General features: G+C 44.6%; 1 protein-coding gene across 1 annotated transcript in view; it reads right to left on the reverse strand.

Moving 5' to 3' along the window:
• wfdc1 (WAP four-disulfide core domain 1) overlaps positions 1-23985 on the reverse strand; it is a 69898-nt gene that overhangs the window by 36429 nt on the left and 9484 nt on the right. Inside the window, exon 2 of the mRNA XM_068049155.1 lies at positions 1305-1500. Within this exon, the coding sequence (XP_067905256.1) occupies positions 1305-1500 (196 nt within the window). The remainder of the gene's footprint in view (positions 1-1304; positions 1501-23985) is intronic.

Here is a 23985-nt window from a genome sequence, read left to right on the forward strand (position 1 = left end):
TATAAATGGGTGGTTGTTGGTCAGCACCGACTCGGTGGGCCGAAGGGCCTGTTTCAGTGCTGTATCTCTAAACTAAACATTACATGATGGCAGCTGTGGTGAGAAGACAATAGCTTATCTGTCAGTCAAGATCTGTTTCAGCAACATATGGACAGAATTATAGAAAACATGCTGGCTGCATATGTATTGCCGATGACATTGCGATAATGGGTCACCCATCCCTTGCAGTGGCACACTCACCATGCAATGCAGCTATGGCAAGTTGGCATGGAAACCACAAACGTTCTACCTAGTAGACGCAAGCGGACCACTTGGCAGGTGTATTAGCGTGTAAGGACTTCAGCACCATAACTATCCATGAGAGCATCGCCAGGGAAAATCTCCAAGAACCAGAACCCGCTTGCAGAGTCCAGCCAGCATCAAACACTGCAGTCTAGAAATCCAGCAACAGCACAACTATGCTATGCCTTCACTTCTGCTCTCTAGAGAACTGCCAGCATTTAAATGAGCCAAAGCGGACAGGTACCTCCGTGAGGCCAAGTCCTCCTTCCCCAACAAGTCCTCAATCTGGAGCCCCAAGCCTTCAGACATGGAGGATGAGGAGAGATGAACAACATGCAATGTCCTGAGGAGGCAGAGGAGGAATGAGTTGAAGCATTGTCTGTTGGATCGTCAAGATGAAGTGCCGGAACTTTCGAAGAATGACAAGGCCCCAAAAGTAGTCATCGTGAGAAAAGCACAGAGTATGTTAGCAGACTGAAGGCAGAGCAACAGAAACTGAATGCAGACAGGGAGAAACTTCGGAAAGAACAGCAACAGATGAAAAGCAAACTCCCTGAACAAGAGTTGGCAAACTACCGAGACGATATGTGGATTTTTGCACCTCTAAACTTGTAAAGTTCATAATCTCTATATCTGTGTAAATAATTTTGATGTTATCTAATGTTATGTATTTTTACTTTTAGCATATGAGACCTATCTTTGGAAAGAAAGGGGATGTGTGATTGTCTTTAAAGCAATGTCCCTTTAAGATCTTCGTATGCTAATGAGCTAAGTGCCAGGATGTAGTCATGTGACTCAGACAGAGTCACTCTGCAACTGTGACACCAAGAGGCAAGACCTGTAAATAGTTAGTTCTGCACTGTATATACTTGTTAGCTGTTAATAAACCTGTTTTGAGATGTTCAACAACCTAGACTCCACACATCTCATTTATGTTTCATCAGACAACTTAAAAAACTTCTCATTACAACATTAACAATACAGCAAAAAGATTCACAGAATCTTGTAAAGATTGAGTATACCTGGTGGTGGTTGTACAGATTCCAAGCAAGCATAAATACACCCATTGTAACAGCAGCGTTTGTGCCTTTCGCATTCAGAGTCCGACCTGCAGCTGGGGACCTCACAGGCCCCATCTGGCAATGTCTGTGGAGGGGGAGGGCATCGATCGTTCTTCTGGTATTGTGATGAATATGAAATCAGCTGATACTCATAGTCCTGCATTAAAAAATTTTAAAAAGCAGAAAATCTTAACCAATGTAACAACAAAACCCCTATTAACCAATTCAAAAGTATGTCTGCCTAAATTATTGCATTCATTTGCAATTTCTCTGCTATTTTGTTTACAGCCAGAACTATTATCTACAAAGTAGCCTCTTTTTGCAACTATGAGCATTGCAAATTTTTGGTATCAAAATAAATGGATCCCTCTGATTCTACGCAATGTACCTTTTCCTGCCTCAAATGCTGATACATTAAACCACATTTGCAGTGGGTTAAAACTAGCTACCATCTTCCTTGCTTTTCTGCTCTCCCCATTTGTGGTCAGCTTTTCTCCCTTGCCTGAATTTTACCTGCAATTGTTTCACCCTAATTTCTATTCCAGCCAAACTAAATATAAATATAAACTTAGACGTAGAAAGGCCGAAACCTACAGGCAGACTTTGGCCCACAAACCATGCTGAACCTGATGAGCAAGACAACCACACAAAATTAATCCCTTTGTATCATCAGGACCTAACTGGCATGCTGGAGACATCAGTTGCACCTCAAGAGGCATTGATCGCGAAGAAGACAAATATTACTTGACAGGGACCCGGCCTACCATGGGAGGAAGATGGGGAGGAGATTTTTTTTTTCCAAAATATACTTTATTCATAAAAATCTGTAAAAAATACATTCCCAAACAGTTTAAAACAGCATCAAGTCAAAAAATACAAACAGAGCAAAGGTGATCAGTTTCCTTCTATATATGAGTTGCCTCACAACCCTTCCATTTCACATTTGTCGTGCCAGATACATTTTTACATTATACAGGAGACAGAAACTTTCTGGATACAGTTCGAAGGGTTTCCCATGGATCCAGCCCCTCAGTTCAGCTTGGTTGGGGGACCTTACACTGTGGTCTTTCCACATTGAGCCTTTGCTGCGGCTGCCCAAAGCTTTAGTGCCTCCCTCAGCACGTAGTCCTGGACCTTGGAATGTGCCAGTCTGCAACATTCGGTCGTGGACAACTCTTTGTGCTGGAAGACCAGCAAGTTTCGGACAGACCAAAGGGCGTCTTTCACCGAATTGATAGTCCTCCAGCAGCAGTTGATGTTTGTCTCGGTGTGCGTCCCTGGGAACAGCTCATAGAGCACAGACTCCTGTGTTACAGAGCTGCTTGGGATGAACCTCGACAAAAACCACTGCATCTCTTTCCACACCTGCTTTGCAAAGACACATTCCAGGAGGAGGTGGGCAACTGTCTCTTCCCCACCACAGCCACCGCGGGGGCATTGCACGGAGAGGGCGAGACTTCGGGCGTGCAGGAAGGATCTGACGGGGAGGGCCCTTCTCACCACCAGCCAAGCTACATCTTGGTGCTTGTTTGAAAGCTCTGGTGATGAGGCATTCCGCCAAATGACTTTGGTGGTCTGCTCGGGGAACCATCCGACAGGATCCCCCTTCTCCTTTTCCCGTAGGGCCTTGAGGACGTTCCGTGCAGACCACTGCCTGATGGATCGGTGGTCGAAGGTGTTTTCCCGCAGAAACTGCTCCACGAAGGATAGGTGGTACGGCACGGTCAAACTGCATGGAGCGTTCCGCGGCAATGTGACCAGGCCCATCGTTCGCAACACCGGGGATAGATAGAACCTCAGCACGTAGTGACACTTGGAGTTTGTGTACTGGAGGTCTACACACAGCTTGATGCAGCCGCACACGAAGGTGGTCATCAGGATGAGGGCCACGTTGGGTACGTTTTTCCCGCCCTTGTCCAGAGATTTGAACATCATGTCCCTCCGGACCCGGTCCATTTTAGATCCCCAGATGAAGCGGAAAATGGCTCGGGTGACCGCCACACCGCAGGAGTGGGGTATGGGCCAGACCTGCGCCACGTACAGCAACAACGTGAACGCCTCGCACCTGATGACCAGGTTCTTACCCACAATGGAGAGAGATCGCTGCCCCCACACGCTCAACTTTTGTTGTACCTTGGCTACTCGCTCCTCCCAGGTTTTGGTGCATGCCCCGGCCCTTCCGAACCATATCCCCAGCACCTTCAGGTAGTCAGACCTGACGGTGAAGGGGACAAAGGATCAGTCAGCCCAGTTCCCTAAGAACATGGCCTCGCTCTTGCTGTGGTTAACTTTGGCTCCCGAGAGGAGATCAGAAATGAGTGATGGTTGGCAAACCACAGTTTTAATATGGAACTAGGAGGAGCACTCTTGCTGCTTCTGGCTCCGCACTCAGGTAAATAAAAGCATTGTACTGTCCACCTCCAGTGGTCCTTTTTAAAGGCCGCTGGTTTGCCTGCTGTTCGCCTGAGAAAACTGACCACAACATACACGGCACATGCAGCAGTCACTCACGAACCAGTTTTGAAAAGGTGCTCGAGAAAGAACTTTAACCTACCGATTTGCATAGGAAATTGACCTAATGTCTGTTTAAAGAGGGCACCCTAATGAATATAGCATGCGTGCGCCATCTTGGACCCTCAACCCCACTTGTGCCTGAAAAATGGATGCTGCGTGATCTAATTTCCAGGCCACATTTTCATTTTTTGATTCTGTGCGTATATACACCAAGTGCATACACATGCCATTTTCATACGTTTTGAGGTTCAATTATATTTTGGCATGACAGGAGCAGAAGTGGAAGCCATGTTACTGTCAAGATTATAGCTTGTTGGATCACAGAATGTAAATGGGACAGTAGGGGAGTCATGTTTCTTGCCACTACAACCTACTGCCATGTCACGGTGCTCCACATTGTAAACAAAGTATATGGGGGCTAAAAATTTGTCCATGCTGTTTTTTGGGGGATGTGATTCATGACTTGCTCACCCCTGTTGCCGTGGAGGTAGACAACATGCAAACTTGACGCTGCCTCCTCATTAATCAGATTTTAGTGTTGGTCTGAGTGGGGCCCACATTGCTGGCTGCCTGAACACTCAGTAAGGGTCCAAGCAGCTCGCACAGATAGCACGCGGTGCAGTCAGACTGCTCCTCTTAAAGGGGAGCTGCACTCGCTAAAAGTGAGCTGCTGCAGGCTGCTTGTACTGTCACTAGTTGCATGCAGGAGCTGCAGAAGTAAAGCACCAGGGAAGAGAGAGGGCTCCTAGATTCATGGATATGGCACCGGAGACCTTAGTGATGGAGGTGAACAGAAGGAAAGAGGCTCTGTTCCGTGGTCACTGGGGGGCGGGCAGTGAAGTGATTTATGACTTTAACCCCTTGTAGGGATTAAACCAAATCAGGAGCACATCCCCATGAATCTCATTTAATCAAGTTCAAACCAGACAAATTCTCAGACACTTATTTGGGTCCAAAGAATTGTACTAGCTTTCCCTCAAAGAAAGAAAACCAACAGAGTATGTTACCATCTTTCGGATAGCCAATTTCTAATATTTTATGGCTAAGTCATAAATATCCCAGATAATATAAGGGTCTGGGAAACTCTCTTCAATATGTATCTCTCCACTTAAAGAGACACAGAGAGGGAGTTCTCGTAGTTGTATACAGAATACTACATTAGATGATTTATTAACTTTTATATATTTATTAAAGAATTTAACATGTAATAAGTGGAGAAATATATCACAATATCAAATATTACTGACAGATGTAACACATTCTTATTTCTAACATAGAATCCAAAAGTTTAATCTTGCTAATGTTACAGCAAAATTATCTTAGAATATCCATCAAAATTTAAAGTAAACTTGTACTTTAAATCCCCGAATAAGGCATGGGATAAGAAGTGTTGGTGAGGATTCAACACACCGAAGTGTTTGGATCAGAACCTTGCATTTTTCTACTATTTCTAAGGTGTCATATGACTTTTGCATTAGATGTGACCGTCCTGTGTCCCTTTTAAAATCCATATCTATAATTTAATGTTTTCTGGAATTTGAAGTTGTGAGCTTTTTTCTGGTCAAAATGTTTATAACTGTGTTTACTTGACCTCTCTTGTTCCTGTGAGTGCATTCCATTTATTGTTAATTGCCCTTTCCATGATACTCCAAAGCAATCTCCGGAGCTGACCTGTCTGAACAACAACCCCATAAACCAATTAAGTTTATTGCTACCTCTCACTGAGGTCACGCAGGATATTTCAATGTGTGTGTTTATCTTCCAAACCCCTGCCAACAGAGATTCTATTCTAACAGAGACCTTGATATGTTTAACTCTACCACCTTAAAGGGGAACTTCAGTGAGCTCTGAAAACTAACTATTTATTCAATCTTTAACTCTAAAGGCATAATACACTATTTCCAAATTCTACTTAATCAAACCGATTATACCTACATTCCACAACTGTAGGGGGTGGTACAAGAGGACCTCTAGGAATACACTCGAAAGGAAATGGGAGCAGGTGGCCAGGGAGTTTAATTCCCAGAGTCTGGCCCCAAGTACCTGGCAGCAGTGCCATAAGAAGTGCAACGACCTCATGCAGGTGGTCAAGATCAGTGAATGCACCTTCACATGACTTCTTTCACCTACAGCTCCACTAACCTCTCACGCTGTCCAATGCACCACACCCCCAACACTCACCCAGCTCCTGCTCTTTCCACATACCTTCAGCTATTCAGCTATGGCAGAAACATCACCCAAACACAGTGCAACTCAAATCACTGATGTTCTTCCCTCCCTCTTGCAGGGCAAGGCTGCACACAATAGAAGGGAGCAGAGCAGAAGCAGTGGGGGACAAGGACTCCTCCAGCTCCTGAGCCCTGTGGAGGAGATGGTTCCATATATCACGGGGCCAGCTGCAACGAAGCCCATTGCATCCAGTATCGCTGAGAACATTGAGGATGTTGTCGCTGAGAACATTGAGGATGATGGTATGTTTCTACCTTAAGCTCACCCTCATCCTGATATCTGGCATGTTGAGCAAACTCCAGGTAGTGTGACCATGAACCTCTTGCTTTCCATCTCACCCCCATTCCTTCAGCCTAACCTTTCCCTTTCTGATTTTGTTCTTTCAGACACTCAACTCGTAGCCACCAGCTCAGATACTGGCACTGCACGTACCTTAGGAACTAGAGTAGAGTTGGGATCTGTACGTGGTGAGTCACCAGGCTGTCATGCAGACCCCCACCTGCCAAGAATGCGGCATATTAATTTTGTCATATGAAAATTGATTTTAAACTGTCGCTGGAATGAAGAAAGGACTTGTTAGAAAAAAATCATCAGACATTTGGCTGGAAAAACATCTGCATACTAACAGACAGTGCTTGGAGAGACAAAGGACTATTCCCTGGTCCACTTAACCCAAAATGGGCTTTGATCACCAGACATTGAAGCTAAGACGGCAGAATGACTAACCTGCTGGGAAACCTGGGATTTTTTGAATTGTGCCACAGAGAAACAGGCAGAAGGCTATTTGAACTGGAACCTGTAGCAAGGAAGCCGCTCTCTCTCTCTCTCTCTCTCACTTTCTCCCAAGCCACCAGACCCACGGAAGAGACGTAAACCTCAAGAGAGAAAAGACTCCAACCTCAAAACAAGTTGAAGCGTGCACTGGGGCTCAACGAATTGCAAGTCTGACCGGCAACCAAAGACTTCACAGCGAACTCAAAGGACAGTAAAATAGAAACCCATTTATTGCCTCAAACTTTTCTCCTTTATTCTTTTCTACTTTTCTGTCTCTATCTGCGTGTGTGTTTATCGCGTATGCACGCTAGCGTGGTTGCATCGCATATTTGTAGTCGTTAACTGGGTTAGAGTTTAAGGTGAATAAACTTCCATGCTTCTTGTTTAAAATCTAAGAAAACCTGTCTGAATTGATTTCTTTGCCTCACCATTGGAAAGCGGTGAACAAGGATTCACTAAGGGGGAGCTAAAACATGGTGATTTAAAAAATTAAACCCTGTTTCAGTTAAACCAGGCAAAGGGTGAGAGGGAACCCCTAGACCCCTCTCACCTGTTTGTAACAAGACACAGGAGGACGTGCCAGGCCAGGGTAAAGGATGGTTTGTGTACCAGTTCACTGGTGTGTGAGGTTGTAGAATTCTTCTACCTGGGTCACCGATGAGGACCCCGATGGGGTGGCATACAGGAGAACACTGAGATGCTGGGTGTAATGGCTGGCCTGCTAGACAGGCTCCTGTCACGACCAAGGAACATGGAGGAGTCCAACCCCCACTTGGCAGAGAGCATAAGACAGAGCTTGTGCTCTCCATAGCCTCTGCTCCAGCCGTCATGTTGCAGAACCAGGGGCGCTGTAACTACAGCCCCCATATCTACTACAGGCTTTGTGTGGGGAGGTCACCAAGTCCTCTGGAAAGATGCAGCAACATTCACTACCAAATCATCACAATAGCTCCAAAAACACTCCACAGTACTTCACGTGACATTGCAATTTCAGAAGGTTATTGAAAATTACCTTACCTGCAATTTGGGTGCCTGGCCCTTTAAATACCGTTGTACTGGGCTCCTCTTGCAGCTGAACACATGTTTGGTGAATGACAAGTGAATATGTTGAATTATAGGTGGAATTACCCAATAGGGTTGCTTGGTGTCAAGATAGGACCAGCTGGGAGGTTTCTGGTGCTCACAGGGCAGGCCCGCATGCGTGCTCTTCCCAGCCTGGGGCATTGCACGGGCCCCATGAGACGCAGCTGGAGGCACGATGCACCCCACTCAGAGGGCCTTCAGCTTCTATGGCACTGTTCCAGTGTGCTACGGATCTGAATTTTGCGCAATGGTCTCTTGCGTGTTTAGACACAAAATAAACTCTAACTATGAGCATAAAAAAGGGGTAAAAACATATTGTTGGATCTTACAAATGGACTTTTACTGTGACTATTATGGTATGTATCAAAGGCATTCAATCTTGTGACTTTCTGTTTTCCCCAAGTCTCAGATCATGGTTAACCCTTTTTCTGTTATTTTCTTGCCATTCCCTAGGGAAAATGACAAAACTGACGGCTGAAGGGCCGTTTCAAGATACCGACATTGGGACTTGAGAGAAGTGGAGCAACCTTCCCGGAGGCAGCCTTCTAATTGGCCACCTCGGCACTGACCGTCCTATGAAGGGCAGCAGGTGAGCTCCCAATGCTGCCAGCCCAATCAGAGGGCCAGCAGCTCTAGGACCTCAGCAGCCCCAGCAGGAGAGGCGCCCTCAGAGGCATTCATCAAAATGGAAGAATTCAGAGGGGGAAAACTGGTAGGTTCCTCAGAGCAGAGGGGAAACCCTTCCAGTGGAAGCCTTTGGGCCATGGGTATGGCCTTTCCTGATGGTGGGCCCTCTTTGGGGCCTGGAGCCTCTGGCTCTGATGGCCCCCACCAACCCCCCCACCCCCCACCAGCCTGCTGCAGGAAGGCTGCCTGCATTGAGCTGGCGGCCTTCGCATGCAGTGGGAGCTGCTCCACTGGCGGTAAAATGCCAGTGCTGCTGTAAAATCGCCTTTAATTGGGGCCTTGAATATGTAAATTGGTTACCCACCTCTGTACAGCAGGACCCGATCCGCTTTCCTGGCTGCCCCGGGAAAGTTCCTGGTGGCAGGAATGCTTTAAGGAGCTGTCCCAATGTGGCTCACCCCGATTTTTCCCGGCTCCCCCCGCCCTCACCTCCAAGCCTGCCATCAAGGGCTGGGAAAACTCAGCCCATTAACTCTGTCTCCATCTCCACAGCGCTGCCTGACCTGCTGTATGTTTCCCAGCATTTTATGTTTATATTTCAGATTGCTAGCATCCATAGTATTTAACTTTTGTTTTCTTGTAAAATTTAAATCATGTTCCGATTAACTTGCATATCACAAGTTGCCAATACTAACAGATCGTGGTAGTCTGATCTAGAATTTAGCAACCAGAGGGGCAACAGCTTTTAAACAGTCATTTACAAACCTCCAGACTCACAAAATTCAAACAGAATAAAACAGCAAATAAATATCAGCCCAAATAGTGCTGCATTGCTCAGTGCCATACATTTGAAATCACTAATGTGTGATTTGGGAATGCTTGATGCTGCCACTAAGTGGAAGAAAATGGTAAAGCAGTCTGTTCTTTTGAATTGCTGTCCTTTTGTGCATTCAGAAATATTTTGTGCGTACTCCAGTAAGAAAATGGCATCCTCTCTTTTTACATTACCACTAGTCTCTGCACCTGAAGAACAGATAGAGCTTGTCTGGGCGAGAAATGGTTAAACGATCAGTTCCTCTTTCCATGTAATATACAGCCCTTTAAACAGGACTTTATTAATATAGCACAAAATAGCACTTAGTGCAGCAACTTCCACATTCCTGCAGATGGCCCTGGTTAATAAGTTAAATGGCAGCTGAACTGCACACAGCTTTATGATACTGCTATAACCACAGGGATTCCTGCTATTTTACTGTTGAAACCTCTCTGACTTGGACACGAAGAGAAATCTACTGCATCAACTGCGTTTTGAGCTTTCACTTTGAGTTTTGCACTCCATCAAAATGTCAGAGGCAAAGGGGGTAATTTTCCAGAGTGTTCTGCCACTTGTTTGTTGCAGTTTTGGTGAACGAACCACGGAAACCCTGGGAAAATGGTATAAATAGTAATTATGCTGTTTCTCTGGATGTTTCCGCAGCTCTCCCACTGAAGTTACAGCGGATGAGCAAGTAGAACATCCGTGGAAATCCATCCCCAAAGTGTTTTTGCACTCGTGGAATGACAGGAAAATAATCAACACATTGTAAAAAGTTACCTGAGATCAGAGACCTGAGAGTACAATACTACTAGAGAGTATCATGAGGCAGAATGATGCACGAATGCAAGATTTTAGCAATAACAGATGGTAGGAAAACAGGAATTGGTCGGCAAGAAAAGACCAAGGCTCATCTAATTCGCCATCTATCATCCTGGTAGTTGCATAATTCAATGATAATGGAGTAGTTAACTAATCAACTAATCACAGCAATCAATTTCTATCAAGTAGTCTACAACAGACCCAGAAAGGACATGAGAAAAATTCCAGTGTTGGAAAGCTTGGGAAACATAGATCCAAAGTTTTGTGTTCTGTTGGAGTTGGCTTATCTTAGACCAGACTGTAGTAGGGATATTACAATAGGTGTCTCCACAGTTGGCTTAGTAAGAGGGAAGAAGTATCAGCTAAAGTTAGCAATCAATGCGGCTCATGTGAATCTGGGTGTTGGACAAGTACACAGTAGATTTGACTATGATGGTCCCACAATCAAATAGCCTGCCAATCCTATGGAATGGGTGCAGACATAACAAATGACCACTTAAATAAGGGACTGGAAGGCCAATGGCATCTGCAAAGGTCACGTCACTAAACGTTCACTTATCTCAAATTATGGATTCTACAAATTTTTCCACAACTGATGTTAGGAAGCAGAAGTTTTTTTTTGTGGGGGGTGCTAGTTCTATTTGCTGATATGGTCTAAGTCATTACACAGATTTGTTGAGAGAGAGCAAGTGGTATGTACAGCATACATGATAAGGTTATTCAACAGTTTGATACACTGAAAGTCCCCAGTTCCAAATAATGAATTAAAATTTAATATATAAACTACATACAATTGGTACAAAACAACAATGGATTGCTGTACTTGTTAAATCATAAGACACTGGCTAACTTTAAAACCACAATAGCCCCCTTGAAATTTTCAGACAGGAGAGGTATCATTTTCTGGAGGTCAATCTTACATATGCAGATTTCCAGCGAGGAATCTGATATATTTATCTTTAATCACTGTTCCATGAAATGAATGAGCTCAGTTCAAAAAGTCCAATTTTAATTGCCTCCTTTTATTGGATTTAATAGATACACATTCAGATAATTTCTAAACTAATTGAATTTGTATTGAGGATGATATGCAGAATATTTCATGCTTGAGTCATTAGGGAAAACTTTCCCAGATGTTGGGTTGTGCACTGATGGTTGAAATTCCCTGTACTGGCAGTGGAATCAAACATATATTTCCAACTAGGGAACACTGATGTACATACAGCAATTGACTTCAAAATATATTTTAAAGATTTTTATGGACATTTCATATGTGTTTTTGAGACATTTAAGGAGATGATTGGCTGACACCCTCTCACACCTTAAGAGAATCACATGAGAAATATATTTTGGACCCTTCATAATGGAATTTGACCATATAATGTTCAGCCAATCAGAACCTTATATTTTCAAATATTATGTTTGGACACTTGATATTTTCATCAATGCAAAAATGTTAATTATTTTTTTAACTTGTTCAATAATCTTCGTCATTTCAAAGGACATAATATAACTGCAACTCAAGTAATTTCTATCGCGCTGTTATATTTCATGGAAACTGATGATGACTTTTTTGGTTTCATGCAGATTGGCTTGGATTTCTTTTGGACTGACTGGTCATGCATGTTTAGTGATTTATGTTACATGGTATTGAGTTTTGTGAAGGAATTGTTCCATGTGTTCTGAAATTGGGGTTTTCTTGTTTTTAGCTGTGATTTTTTGTTTTTGTGTGTTTCAGTTTTCAGCCCAGTAGGACAGCCCATAACGAGTACTCTGATTAAGGATTCTGTGTAATAAGAACCAATGAATAACAGTCATTAACATCTTTTCCCTCTATATGTCTATGTGGAATTGATGACGTTTTAGAAATATTACAGCATACAGTTTTGCTACTTAAGCATTGTTTGAGCGTGCCGCAGTAAATGGTCAAAGACAAGATCGTTCTCTGTTTCATGTCTTTCCCCATCCCTTCTGCAGGACTGAGAAGACAAATTCAGATCAAGTGAAAGATGCACATGACAAATAAAGGAGGAGAACAATGGTGCAAAGATCCAACTGAACTGATGCTACTTCCAGCCTCATAGCATTACCTATAAAGCCCTCAAATGTAACAATATTTGCAACATTTAAATTGTTAAAAACATTGAATTAAGTTTTTTTCTTGGTAACTTATTGACCTGTTTGTTCTGTTTCACCTTCTAAAGATCTGGTTGGCCCATGGGAATCATGTGAGCAATATCTCTATTCATCTTATTATGGTTTACATCATGAAATTTTACAGTATAACAAGCCATTTAGCCCATCTCCGCTTGAGACACGCAGGCAGACTAATTTTTGTGGGTCAGCCCAGGCTAACACTGAGTCCAGTCCAATCTGGGATGCGATAATGCTGCCCTTGGATAGCCCCTGAAAACAGGTGATGGGATCACAATGCAGGATCAACCCACGCCCATTGCTTTCGATGCAAGCCGCATGCAAACTTTGTGCTGCCTGCTAAGTTAAATAATCATAGTGTGCAGCCCTGTGTGAAGCATGCTGTTGAGTGGCTGCATGCCTCGACAGGGGGCCAAAGTTTGTGCAAGACTAGCACTACTTAAAACTAGCCATACTGAAAGCCAGCCTGCACCTCACAAAAGGAAAGTACATTCTGGCCAGTGCAGGTGCTGGAAGTGGCTGGGGAAGATGGTCTGAACAGGAAGAAGAGTGACTAAGGGAAGAGAACATGCTCCCTGGTCAATCCATTGATGATTTGGCCAAGCATATTATAAGACAGTTACACATTTAAATAGAGTCCAACTTGGCTGGATGCATGCTGTAGGAGTTGTATAATGTTATTTTTACATTTCCTGTGTCTTGGACTTTGTGATACATAAGTACTTTCAATTTGAGAACCATTGTCATTTTTTTGTATAGAATGTCACACTCACGTGAAGTGCAGCAATGAAAATACAGAACCCAAACTGAAAAGTTATAAAAAATTGACTTTTCCTTTTAAAAAGTGGACAATGTGCTGCAAAATGGCCACCAAAGATCAAACGACCTGGCCTTGTATATTCAAAATGTCTTACTGACTGCTAAGGACAAAAGGATACATTCCAAGCTAAGAGTTTTCAATTACACTCATCCTGAACTCATGAAGAGATATTTTTGAATTGAATGGGCTCTTCTGAAACAAAGAAGGTGTGAAATAGCCACATCCTGGTCCATTGTTGGTAACCACAGTGAGGGGGCTCTGCATCTCCTAACAGAGGCAACATATAAGAGATTTTGACCTTAAAAGGTAGCTCTCTGGAGGGGAGGGGGGGGGGGGGAAGAGAGAGAGAGAGAGAGAAAAAGAGAAAATCAGAACGACACAAAAGCTGACAGCTGTGAGAGATCCAGCAAAAGCCAAAGAAGGAGCCCTGCTGTGAATTCTATACTTCAACTTGTTGCAGCAGAGAACTAAAAGTGATCACTGCCTCCAGGCTGAAGTCTCAACCACCAGAAAAATCTACAAACAACCCAGGCCTGCATCTTTAAAAGAGAAATTGACCTCAGAGAGGATTCAACAGGTTTACTGTGAACCCCAAACACCTACCTCACTTCAAACCACTTACCTATTTCCTCTCTATCTATCTATTCTTATGTGTATGTGTGTGCGCGCACAAGTGAATGCGTCTGTGAGTGCAGTTGAGAATTTTGGGAATGAATATTGCTCAATAAATAGTTAATCTTTTGTCTTAAACCTACAAGAAAACCTGTCACTGTCTGTTTATTTGACAAATAAAACACAAGGGGTTGCAACCCCCATGACAAAAATACTTGCTGCAGTCAGTTGGGAGGTGAACAGTGGGAACCACCCACACTCCTTACCACCTGGACATAACAAGTGTTTGAGTTTATTACTGCATGTTTTTAATTAGCACAGTTAGTTAACAGTGCACTGGAGGCCTTGATGCAAGAGGTAGAGAGGACAGATGCCCTTTATCAGGGTAAGTTCTCCAGACAGAATTGCGAAGGCAGCGGGACCAGATAACCATCGTGTTCAATGCCACCAGTCTAGCTCTGAGAGTCTAGATGCAGTGCCACAAAAAATTCAACGGTCTCACATGAGTGGTCAAGGACAGTGAATGCATCTTCAAATGGCATATCCTACCAACTGCACTATTAGCCTCACACACTGCTCAATCCACCACACTATCATTTACCAACAATCTCTATCACAACTCATAGCTAGCATTCACAGCTGCAGAGTTGCATGCAGTGCATGCGAAGTGACATGCATGCAGTCAATGGGACCCTGCATCATGGGGAAGGATGCATTCCTCGCAAAGCTCCATGCTGGCTCAGCCTCAGTAACTCCCTTATGCCACAGTGGACAGTGAAATAGGAGACATTGCAAATATCACCTGCTCCAGCCTGGAAGGAACCAGATGCATAAACATCCAGGCTGAAGTTGTGGCTGCAGCAGGTGGCAGATTTCAGTGAGGACCTCCTTAGTGAAGCAGAGATGTCTGACACATTTTTCCCTGCTGAGGTTCAGGTCGGTGAATTGCTCCCATTGGCAGGTATGGCCTCCTGCTTGCAGCCCTTCTCCTCCTCTTCCTCATCCCTCTTCCAGCACATTGTCTTGCTCTGTGCCCCTCTGCTCATTGCTATAGTGCAAGGGGGATGCAAACTACTGCACCCATGTCTGGGAATAAATGTTTTGTGCAGACCCCTTGCAGTCAGGAGATGTCCTGCAGCACCTGCCACACCACTTCCAATTGACTTTACAAGTTAAAGTAGTAGCACACACACAAATCATATCCACAAATTTAGCAACAGTCAGTATAAATCAACCAGTAATTAACTTGAAAATAGTTGACGATCGCCTTATATAGCGCTGTTGGGGGTGGGAAGGGTGTCCCTTCCCCGCTACCGAACACATGTTCAGCTTTGTGTGTTTAAGAGATGACTTTAGCTGGAACATTCAACTTCAAAACGGCAGCAATGGCGCAAAATCAGTTTTGCCTCCTACTCTGGGACATGCTCCCTGCACCTGTGCTTACACCCTACACGAGATGGCGTCTGGCATAGTCCACACAAGAAGTGTGGAAGCGTTCCACCCAAACATCAGGCTCTGCAAAACCAATTTCAAGGCCTAGGTCTTTCCCATGATTCTAGGTCTCTTCCCCAGTCCCAAGTGTTGGGAGTCTGGTGGAAAATTTTACACCAAACTTAAATCTCAATACCAGGATTTCCAAACCAAAATACTTTTTTAAAAAAAAGAACTCATAACTTCAGTTAAAGAATTCATTAAAAATAACACTGATAATATTGATTGTATGTTAGACAGATTATTGCATCTATAAATGTAAATTAACTAATTCCTTTCAGCCTGATGACAAAGTCTGTTAAAGTAGTGTTTTACATCAGTTGAGAGCAAACTGGTGTCTGAAATTGGGGCAGCTGTGATGGAATTTGGGTAAGATCAGACTCTACCAGCCCAGCTTCCCTTTTCTGTACATTGGGATGTTCTGCCTGAAGTGGGCTTGCATGCTTTTTGTCCCCCTCCCCATACATCACCGGATGAGATGGAACTGCTGGGATCTCATCACCCAGCAGAGATCCTGCCCATTTCATCTCCACTGCCCCTAATACTAAGTACACCTGCAGCATGCAGAACCCGCTGCTGGTGAAAATGGTGCTACTGAAGTTAGATACCCAGCATGAAGATGGCAACTATGAATTTAAATGTTTTTCAATTTTTAGCATCTTACAGAGAAGTTGGACTTGGCCACTTAATATGCGGCAAGGTAACTCTCCAAAATTCCTGCACCTGCACCTGTACAGATAGACACTGCAAAAACTGCAAGTGAGGTGGGTGCCTGCCTCTCTAATGCAAATGACCCTGACTTGCAATGAGCAGACATGTGACCAGAAAATCTGCCTCACTGCATGTCCAGGATCTTCTGAAATTCAAGGTGAGTAGGCCATTTCATTTTGAATGCACGCCCGATCAGCTGATGTGCTCATTGCTCATCCTGTAGCAGTGCCATCGCAGATATCTTGCACATGGGGAGGTGGGGGGTTAGGGGGGTGGGGGGCAGGCGCGGTCATTTTACGTGCCCATGCTGCTGTTGGGATCCTCACCCACTGGCAGGGCAAATCCCAAATCTACTCATGGTATTGCAAAATCCATTTTAATCATTGGAGAAATGTGGGCAGTGCATAGCCTAATTTTTGATTTGCACTGGTTGCAGGCAAAACTCCTCACTGGCAACAGGGACTCAAAATTGCCATTACATGGTTAAGTTTCAGTTGATACAAAGTGTGGCCATGGAAGCCAACTCTTGCAACAACTGTGAGTAAAAGTGTTGGGAAGTAGCCCTAACTGTAACAGAAACTTTTCAAGCGACTTCAGAAAATGAGTTATGCTTGGAGTATGGTGACTGCTGTTATACAGGCAAGTTTGTGACTGAACAATTAGAATTCAAAAGAGCTCTGTGTGTTCTTGCCGAGCGATTAAGAAATAATGTTATTGGAAGTTTTGAGGTGGACACTCCCCTGGCTCTGAACTAGGAGCTTTGTGGTACAGCCCTTCTTCCTTTGAAAACTTCTGAATTGAAAAGTTACATTTTAGGAGCCAAGTGAGGCACCACAGGAAGGAATGAAGGAAACTAAATGCTTGAGTGACAATGATTATAAGATTTCCTTTGCAGAAAGGATGAATGAGATCAGCATGCTGCAGCATTTCAGGACTTGCTAAATTAAAGTCCCTGCATTTCAGCATAACACTGTAGACATCATCAAAGAGAAGCTCTTTTCAAGAATAAAAGATATTTTCTAAACAGAGCTACTATCGTGATCTACTGTACGCATTACCAAAGAAATGTCTTAAGAGTCCTCTATTATTATACCAGCCTTTGAATTTACTGTGGGTTACTTGAAAGGTTCTTTTAAAGTCAGTGACTGGAGAGAGAACCTTAATTCAACAAGTTTTCAAAGGAAGAGACAAAAATGGATTTGCTTCCATTCATCACTGACAGCTAATCTATGATGCATATAATTATAATAAAAAGTTGTATGTTTAGCATGCCCATCACACTTTAAAGTGTCGCACCTGAAAGAATTACAATGTAAATTTTATGTCATACGAGTTGCACAGTTCCAATGTTAGCTTCGTGGAAACTGCAACACGAAACTGGCTTGCCATTGACATGCATTAAATGTTGTGAAGTTGCTTTATTTGTTTGATAGAGACAAACTAAACTCACCACAGAAAGTTAAATCTTGTCCTTTCAAGCACCAGTACCCTTTTGAAAATATGATAATTGCTAATTACTGCCAATCAACTTACCCAGCACCGAAAATTAACTATTATTACAACTGTGGAATCTCATTCCTTCAGGTATAAATTGCTGTTGAAAATTTTAAAAATATTGATTTTAAAGTTTTTATGTTTTATTTTTACTTTTCCTTTCCCGTAATCCAAACCTGTTTCTTTCTCCCCAGCTGCTGCCTAACCACCCCCCCCCCCCCCCCGAGTATTTCCAGCATTTTTGTGTTTTTCTTTCTTTTCCTTTCTCTATTTCTCTTCCTGAACTTGAATTGACATTGAATTCACCCACTCTAATTTACAACGCCTCCCAGTCTTTCTGCTGTTTATTTCTCAGTCCTTCAATCTGATTGGTTAAGGAGCGACCCTGTAGGTTGCCCAGCTCACTCAGAACCCAGATATCCTGTTTCCCTCTCACTTTCAGCAACTTAGTGGGCAAAAATGTTTTGAGCTGAAGGTGCAGGGGCAAGTCTAACTTTTTTGCTACGGCAAAATCTGACTCAATATTACTACGAATCAGGTCCAGTGGCGAAGCTTTGAACTTCTGCACAGCTGTAAAAAGGATGACATCGATGAAAAGGAAAATTGGGCAGGAAGTATAATGGGCAGCCGTTCAGATACTGCCCGTTTTAACCAACCCCCCTCCCCCCATCCCCCACCCACCACTGAAGGAAACATGGATTTAGTTTAAACAGGAAAAGTTAAAATCAAACTTCTTCATACAATGGGTAGAATATGGGGAATAGCCTATCCAGGGAAGAAACAGAAGTCTAGGATCTTAATTTTAAGGGATGATTGATATATTTTTGTCAGGCAGGTCTATTTATTGAAAGATCTAAAGGACAAAGTGAATTGTGAAGTATGTGATGGGCCCAATAGATACAAACAGATTTTCTTGATTCTGTATATGTTCCTGTGTTTCTAAAGGCATTGCAACATGTTGGTGGGGATTAATTAAATATATCTGGTATCTTCGGGGGACCAGTGTTACCATGAGCAACACCACAGGAGATTCATTTACGGCCAATAACAGGTATAAAACTGCTCATTAAACTATTTGGCATTGAAAAATTTTAAAATGGACAGATGTTGTTTTACAGTCATTAGCAGCACAAGTAACAGAGGGACTAACTGTGATTTTTCAAAATTCTGTGGAGTCAGAAAATGTGCCAAAGGACTGCAGGCAAATTGTTACACTTCTGTTCAAAGAAATCCAAATAATTAGCAACTATTTAGTTCAGTTCAAAACATTTTTGCCAATTGTAGGGAAATTACCAAAGGAAATAATTATAGATAAAATAAATACTTAGAAGCCCATAGATGGACCAGAGATCAATATGAGCTTCAACCGGGTAAGTCATGTTTGACTAACCTGGCAAACTTTTTGGAGAGAATAATGGAGACTACAGACAGGCATCTGCTATAGATGTAATTAATGTGGCTGGCCAGAAAGAGTTTCATGAAATGTCATCTGGTTGAGAAAATTAGACCCCATGGCCGGGATTTTTCCCTCAGCGGACGGGAGCCGTCCACCTACTGAAAGGTAAATGGCGAACCCGCTTCCGCCTGGCCTTGGGATCCAACCCATATTTTGTGGTTCCCCGGCCTTTAATTGTTCAAGGCAGGACTTCCACCAGCTTGCGGCAGGAAGTCTTGCCTAATGGAGCTGCCGGCCAATCAGCGGGTCGGCAGCTCTTAGTCCCAGCTGGGACTACACCCAGCTTCAAGAAGATGATGTCGGGGAGCCCCAGTACCAAGGTAGGTTTTTGTGCCTCGCCAGGGATGATCAGTTGGGCCCTGGCGAGGCAAGGGTGGTCGATTGGAGGGACGGGTGGTGTGTTGGGTGTTGGGGGTGGTTGGGGCAGTGGGGGTGGCCCTCTGTCGGGCACAGGGTGCCCAATCATGAGGGTCTGGGCCGCTCGAGTAGCCACGGGTAAAATCCCCATGGCAGCGGCCAGAGGCCCTTAAGGGCCTTGATTGGACTGAGGCAGGCGGGCCGCTTTTCGCCACCACCGCCTTGCATAAAGTGGCGGCGGAGGCGGGAGTGGGTCAGGAAGGGCCACCTGAGCCTCCTGCTCCATTTAATGCCCCCCCAACCCGACACCTTCCCACCTTTTGGGGGGGGGGGCGTTAAATTGCAGCCCATGGCTCCCCTGTCTGCATCTTGTGGGAGGGGCTTAGTGATTGGCTGGCAGCATCTGTGTTGCTGGTTTAAGTTTTTTTTAAAGATGCCATTAAAATTGCATCTAAGCTGGTGCAATCAATCAATCACACCCCTCTCTTTCTCCACCAGTATTGCAACACTAGGGGAGGTGATGGCATAGGGGTAATGTCATTAGATTAGCAACCCAGAGCCCCAGGCTAATGCTCTGGGGACAAGGGTTCGAATCCCACCATGGCAGATGGTGGAATATGAATTCAATTCATAAATCTGGAATTAAAAGCTAGTGTAGTGGTGACCATGAAATCATTGTTGAATTTTTGTAAAATCCCATCTGGTTCACGAATATCCTTTAGTGAAGGAAATGTGCCGACCCAACCTGGTCTGAGTGACATGTGACTCCAGACCCACAGCAATGTCCTTTGAAATGGCATAGCAAGCCACTCAGTTGTATCAAACCATTACAAAGTCTAAGGAACAAACTCGGACGGACCACTGAAAACGACAAACCCCAGCCCTGTTGACCCTGCAAAGTCCTCCTTACCAATATCTGGAGAGCTATCCCACAACCTAGTCAAGCAATATCGTGACATAGTCATACTCACGGACAATGTCCCAGACACCACCAACCCTGGGTATGTTCTACCGGCAGGACAGGCCCACAAGAGGTGGTGGCACAGTGGTATACGGTTGGGAGGGAGTTGCCCTGGGAGTCCTCAACATTGACTCCGGACCCCATAAAGTCTCATAGCATCAGGTCAAACATGGGCAAAGATACCTCCTACCGCCTCCACCACCCACGCCCCCCCCCACCCCCTCAGCTGATGAATCAGAGCTTCTCCATGTTGAACACCAATTGGAAGAAGCACTGAGGGTAGCAAGGGCACAGAAGGGCATACAAAGAGTGGCTCGGTAGCACCACTACTGACCGAGCAGACTTATTCCTGAAGAACATAACTGCTAGACTGGGTCTGTGGTAGGTGGTAAGGGAACCAACAAGAGGGTAAAATTTACCAATTTACCTGTCGCGGATGCATCTCTCCATGACAATATTGGTAGGAGTGACCACCGGACAATCCTTGTGGAGACGAAGTCCCGTCTTCACATTGAGGATACCCACCATCGTGTTGTGTGGTACTATTACCATCCTAGATGGGATAGATTTTGAACAGACCTAGCAAGTCAAATATGGGCATCCATGAGGCATTGTGGGCCATCAGCAGCAGCAGAATTGTATTCAACCACAATCTGTAACCTCATGGCCCAGCATATCTCCCACTCCACCATTACCATCAAGTCGGGGAACCAATCCTGGTTCAATGAAGAGTAAAAATGAGGTGTCAGCCTTGTGAAGCTACAACACAGGATTACTTGCATGCCAAACAGCAGAAGCAGCTTACAATAGACAGGGCTATGCGATACCACAACCAACGGATCAGATCTTAGCTTTGCATTCCTGCCACGTCCAGTCATGAATGGTGATGGACAATTAAACAACTGACAGGAGGAGGATGCTCCGCAAATATCCCCATCCTCAATGATGGGGAAGCCCAGCACATCAGTGCAAAAGACAAGGCTGAAGCATTTGCATCCATCTTCAGCCAGAAGTGCTGAAGGATGATCCATGTCGGCCTCCTCCTGAGGTCCCCAGCATCACAGATGCCAGTCTTCAGCCAATCCGGTTCACTCCATGTGATATCAAGAAGCGGCTGAAGGCACTGGATACTGCAAAGGTTATGGGCCCTGACAACTTTCTGGAAATAGTACTGAAGACTTGTGCTCCAGAACTGGCCACGCCCCTGGGCCAAGCTGTTCCAGTACAGCTACAACACTGGCATCTACCCAGCAATGTAGAAAATTGCCAGGTATGTCCTGTGCACAAAAAGCAGGACAAATCCAACCTGGCCAATTACCACCCTATTAGTCTACTGTCGATCATCAGCAAAGTGATGGAAGAACAAGAACAAAGAACAAAGAACATTACAGCACAGGAACAGGCCCTTCGGCCCTCCAAGCCTGCGCCGATCCAGATCCTCTACCTAAACATGTCGCCTATTTTCTAAGGGTCTTTATCTCTTTGCTTCCTGCCCATTCATGTATCTGTCTAGATACATCTTAAAAGACGCTATCGTGTTCGCATCTACCACCTCCACTGGCAACGCGTTCCAGGCACCCACCACCCTCTGCGTAAAGAACTTTCCACGCATATCCCCCCTAAACTTTTCCCCTCTCACTTTGAACTCGTGACCCCTAGTAATTGAATCCCCCACTCTGGGAAAAAGCTTCTTGCTATCCACCCTGTCTATACCTCTCATGATTTTGTACACCTCAATCAGGTCCCCCCTCAACCTCCGCATTTTTAATGAAAATAATCCTAATCTACTCAACCTCTCTTCATAGCTAGCGCCCTCCATACCAGGCAACATCCTGGTGAACCTCCTCTGCACCCTCTCCAAAGCATCCACATCCTTTTGGTAATGTGGCGACCAGAACTGCACGCAGTATTCCAAATGTGGCCGAACCAAAGTCCTATACAACTGTAACATGACCTGCCAACTCTTGTACTCAATACCCCGTCCGATGAAGGAAAGCATGCCGTATGCCTTCTTGACCACTCTATTTACCTGCGTTGCCACCTTCAGGGAACAATGGACCTGAACAACCAAATCTCTCTGTACATCAATTTTCCACAGGACTTTTCCATTTACTGTATAGTTCACTCTTGAATTGGATCTTCCAAAATGCATCACCTCGCATTTACCCTGATTGAACTCCATCTGCCATTTCTCTGCCCAATTCTCCAATCTATCTATATTCTGCTGTATTCTCTGACAGTCCCCTTCACTATCTGCTACTCCACCAATCTTAGTGTCGTCTGCAAACTTGCTAATCAGACCACCTATACTTTCCTCCAAATCATTTATGTATATCACAAACAACAGTGGTCCCAGCACGGATCCCTGTGGAACACCACTGGTCACACGTCTCCATTTTGAGAAACTCCCTTACACTGCTACTCTCTGTCTCCTGTTGCCCAGCCAGTTCTTTATCCATCTAGCTAGTACACCCTGGATCCCATACGACTTCACTTTCTCCATCAGCCTACCATGGGGAACCTTATCAAACGCCTTACTGAAGTCCATGTATATGACATCTACAGCCCTATGACAGAAGGTGTCATCGACAGTGCTATCAAGCGGCACTTGCTCAGCAATAATCTGCTCACTGGCTCTCAGTTTGGGTTCCGCCAGGGCCACTCAGCTCCTGACCTCATTACAACTTTGGTCCAAACATGGACAAAAGAGCTGAACTCCAGATGTGAAGTGAGAGTGACTGTCCTTGACTTCAAGGCAGAATCTGATGAAGAATGGCATCAAGGAGCCCTAGCAAAGCTGGAGTAAATGGGAATCCGCTGGTTGGAGTCATACCTAGCACAAAGGAAGATGGTTTTGGTTGTTGGAGGTCAGTCAATCAGCTCAATCCCAGGACATCACTGCAGGAGTTCCTCAGGGCAGTGTCCTAGGCCCATTCATCTTCAGCTGCTTTATCAATGACCTTTCCCCCATCATAAGGTTAGAAGTGAGGATGTTCGCTGATGATTGCACAAAGTTCAGCACCATTTGCAACTCCTCAGATACTGAAGCAGCCCATGTCCATATGCAATAAGATCTGGACAATATCCAGGCTTGGGCTGATTTGTGGCAAGTAACATTTGCACAACACAAGTGCCAGGCAATAACCATCTCAAACAAGAGAAAATCTAACCATCTCCCCTTGATGTTCAATGGTATTACCTTCACTGAATCCCCCACTATCAACATCCTGGGGGTTACTATTAACCAGAAACTGAACTGGATCAGCCACATAAATGCTGTGGCTACAAGAGCAGGTCAGAAGCTGGGAATTCAGCAGAAAGTAACTCACCTCCTGCCTCCCGAATGCTTGTCCACCCTCTGCAAGTCACAAGTCAGGAGTGTGATGGAATACCCTCCACTTACCTGGATGGGTGCAGCTCCAACAACACTCAAGATGTTCGACATCATCCAGGACAAAGCTACCTACTTGATTGGCACCCCATCCACCACCTTCAACATTCAATCACTTCACCACCAACACACAGTGGCAGCAGTGTGCACCATCTACAAGATGCACTGCAGCAACTCACCAAGACTCCTTTGACAGTACCTTCCAAACCCACGACCTCTACAACCTAGAAGGACAAGGGAAATAGAAGCATGGGAACACCAATACCTGCAAGTTCCCCTCCATGCCACACACCATCCTGACTTGGAACTATATCGCCGTTCCTTCACTGTCG

This window comes from Heterodontus francisci, chromosome 17 (genome assembly GCF_036365525.1).
Source record: "Heterodontus francisci isolate sHetFra1 chromosome 17, sHetFra1.hap1, whole genome shotgun sequence".
NCBI lineage: Eukaryota > Metazoa > Chordata > Chondrichthyes > Heterodontiformes > Heterodontidae > Heterodontus > Heterodontus francisci.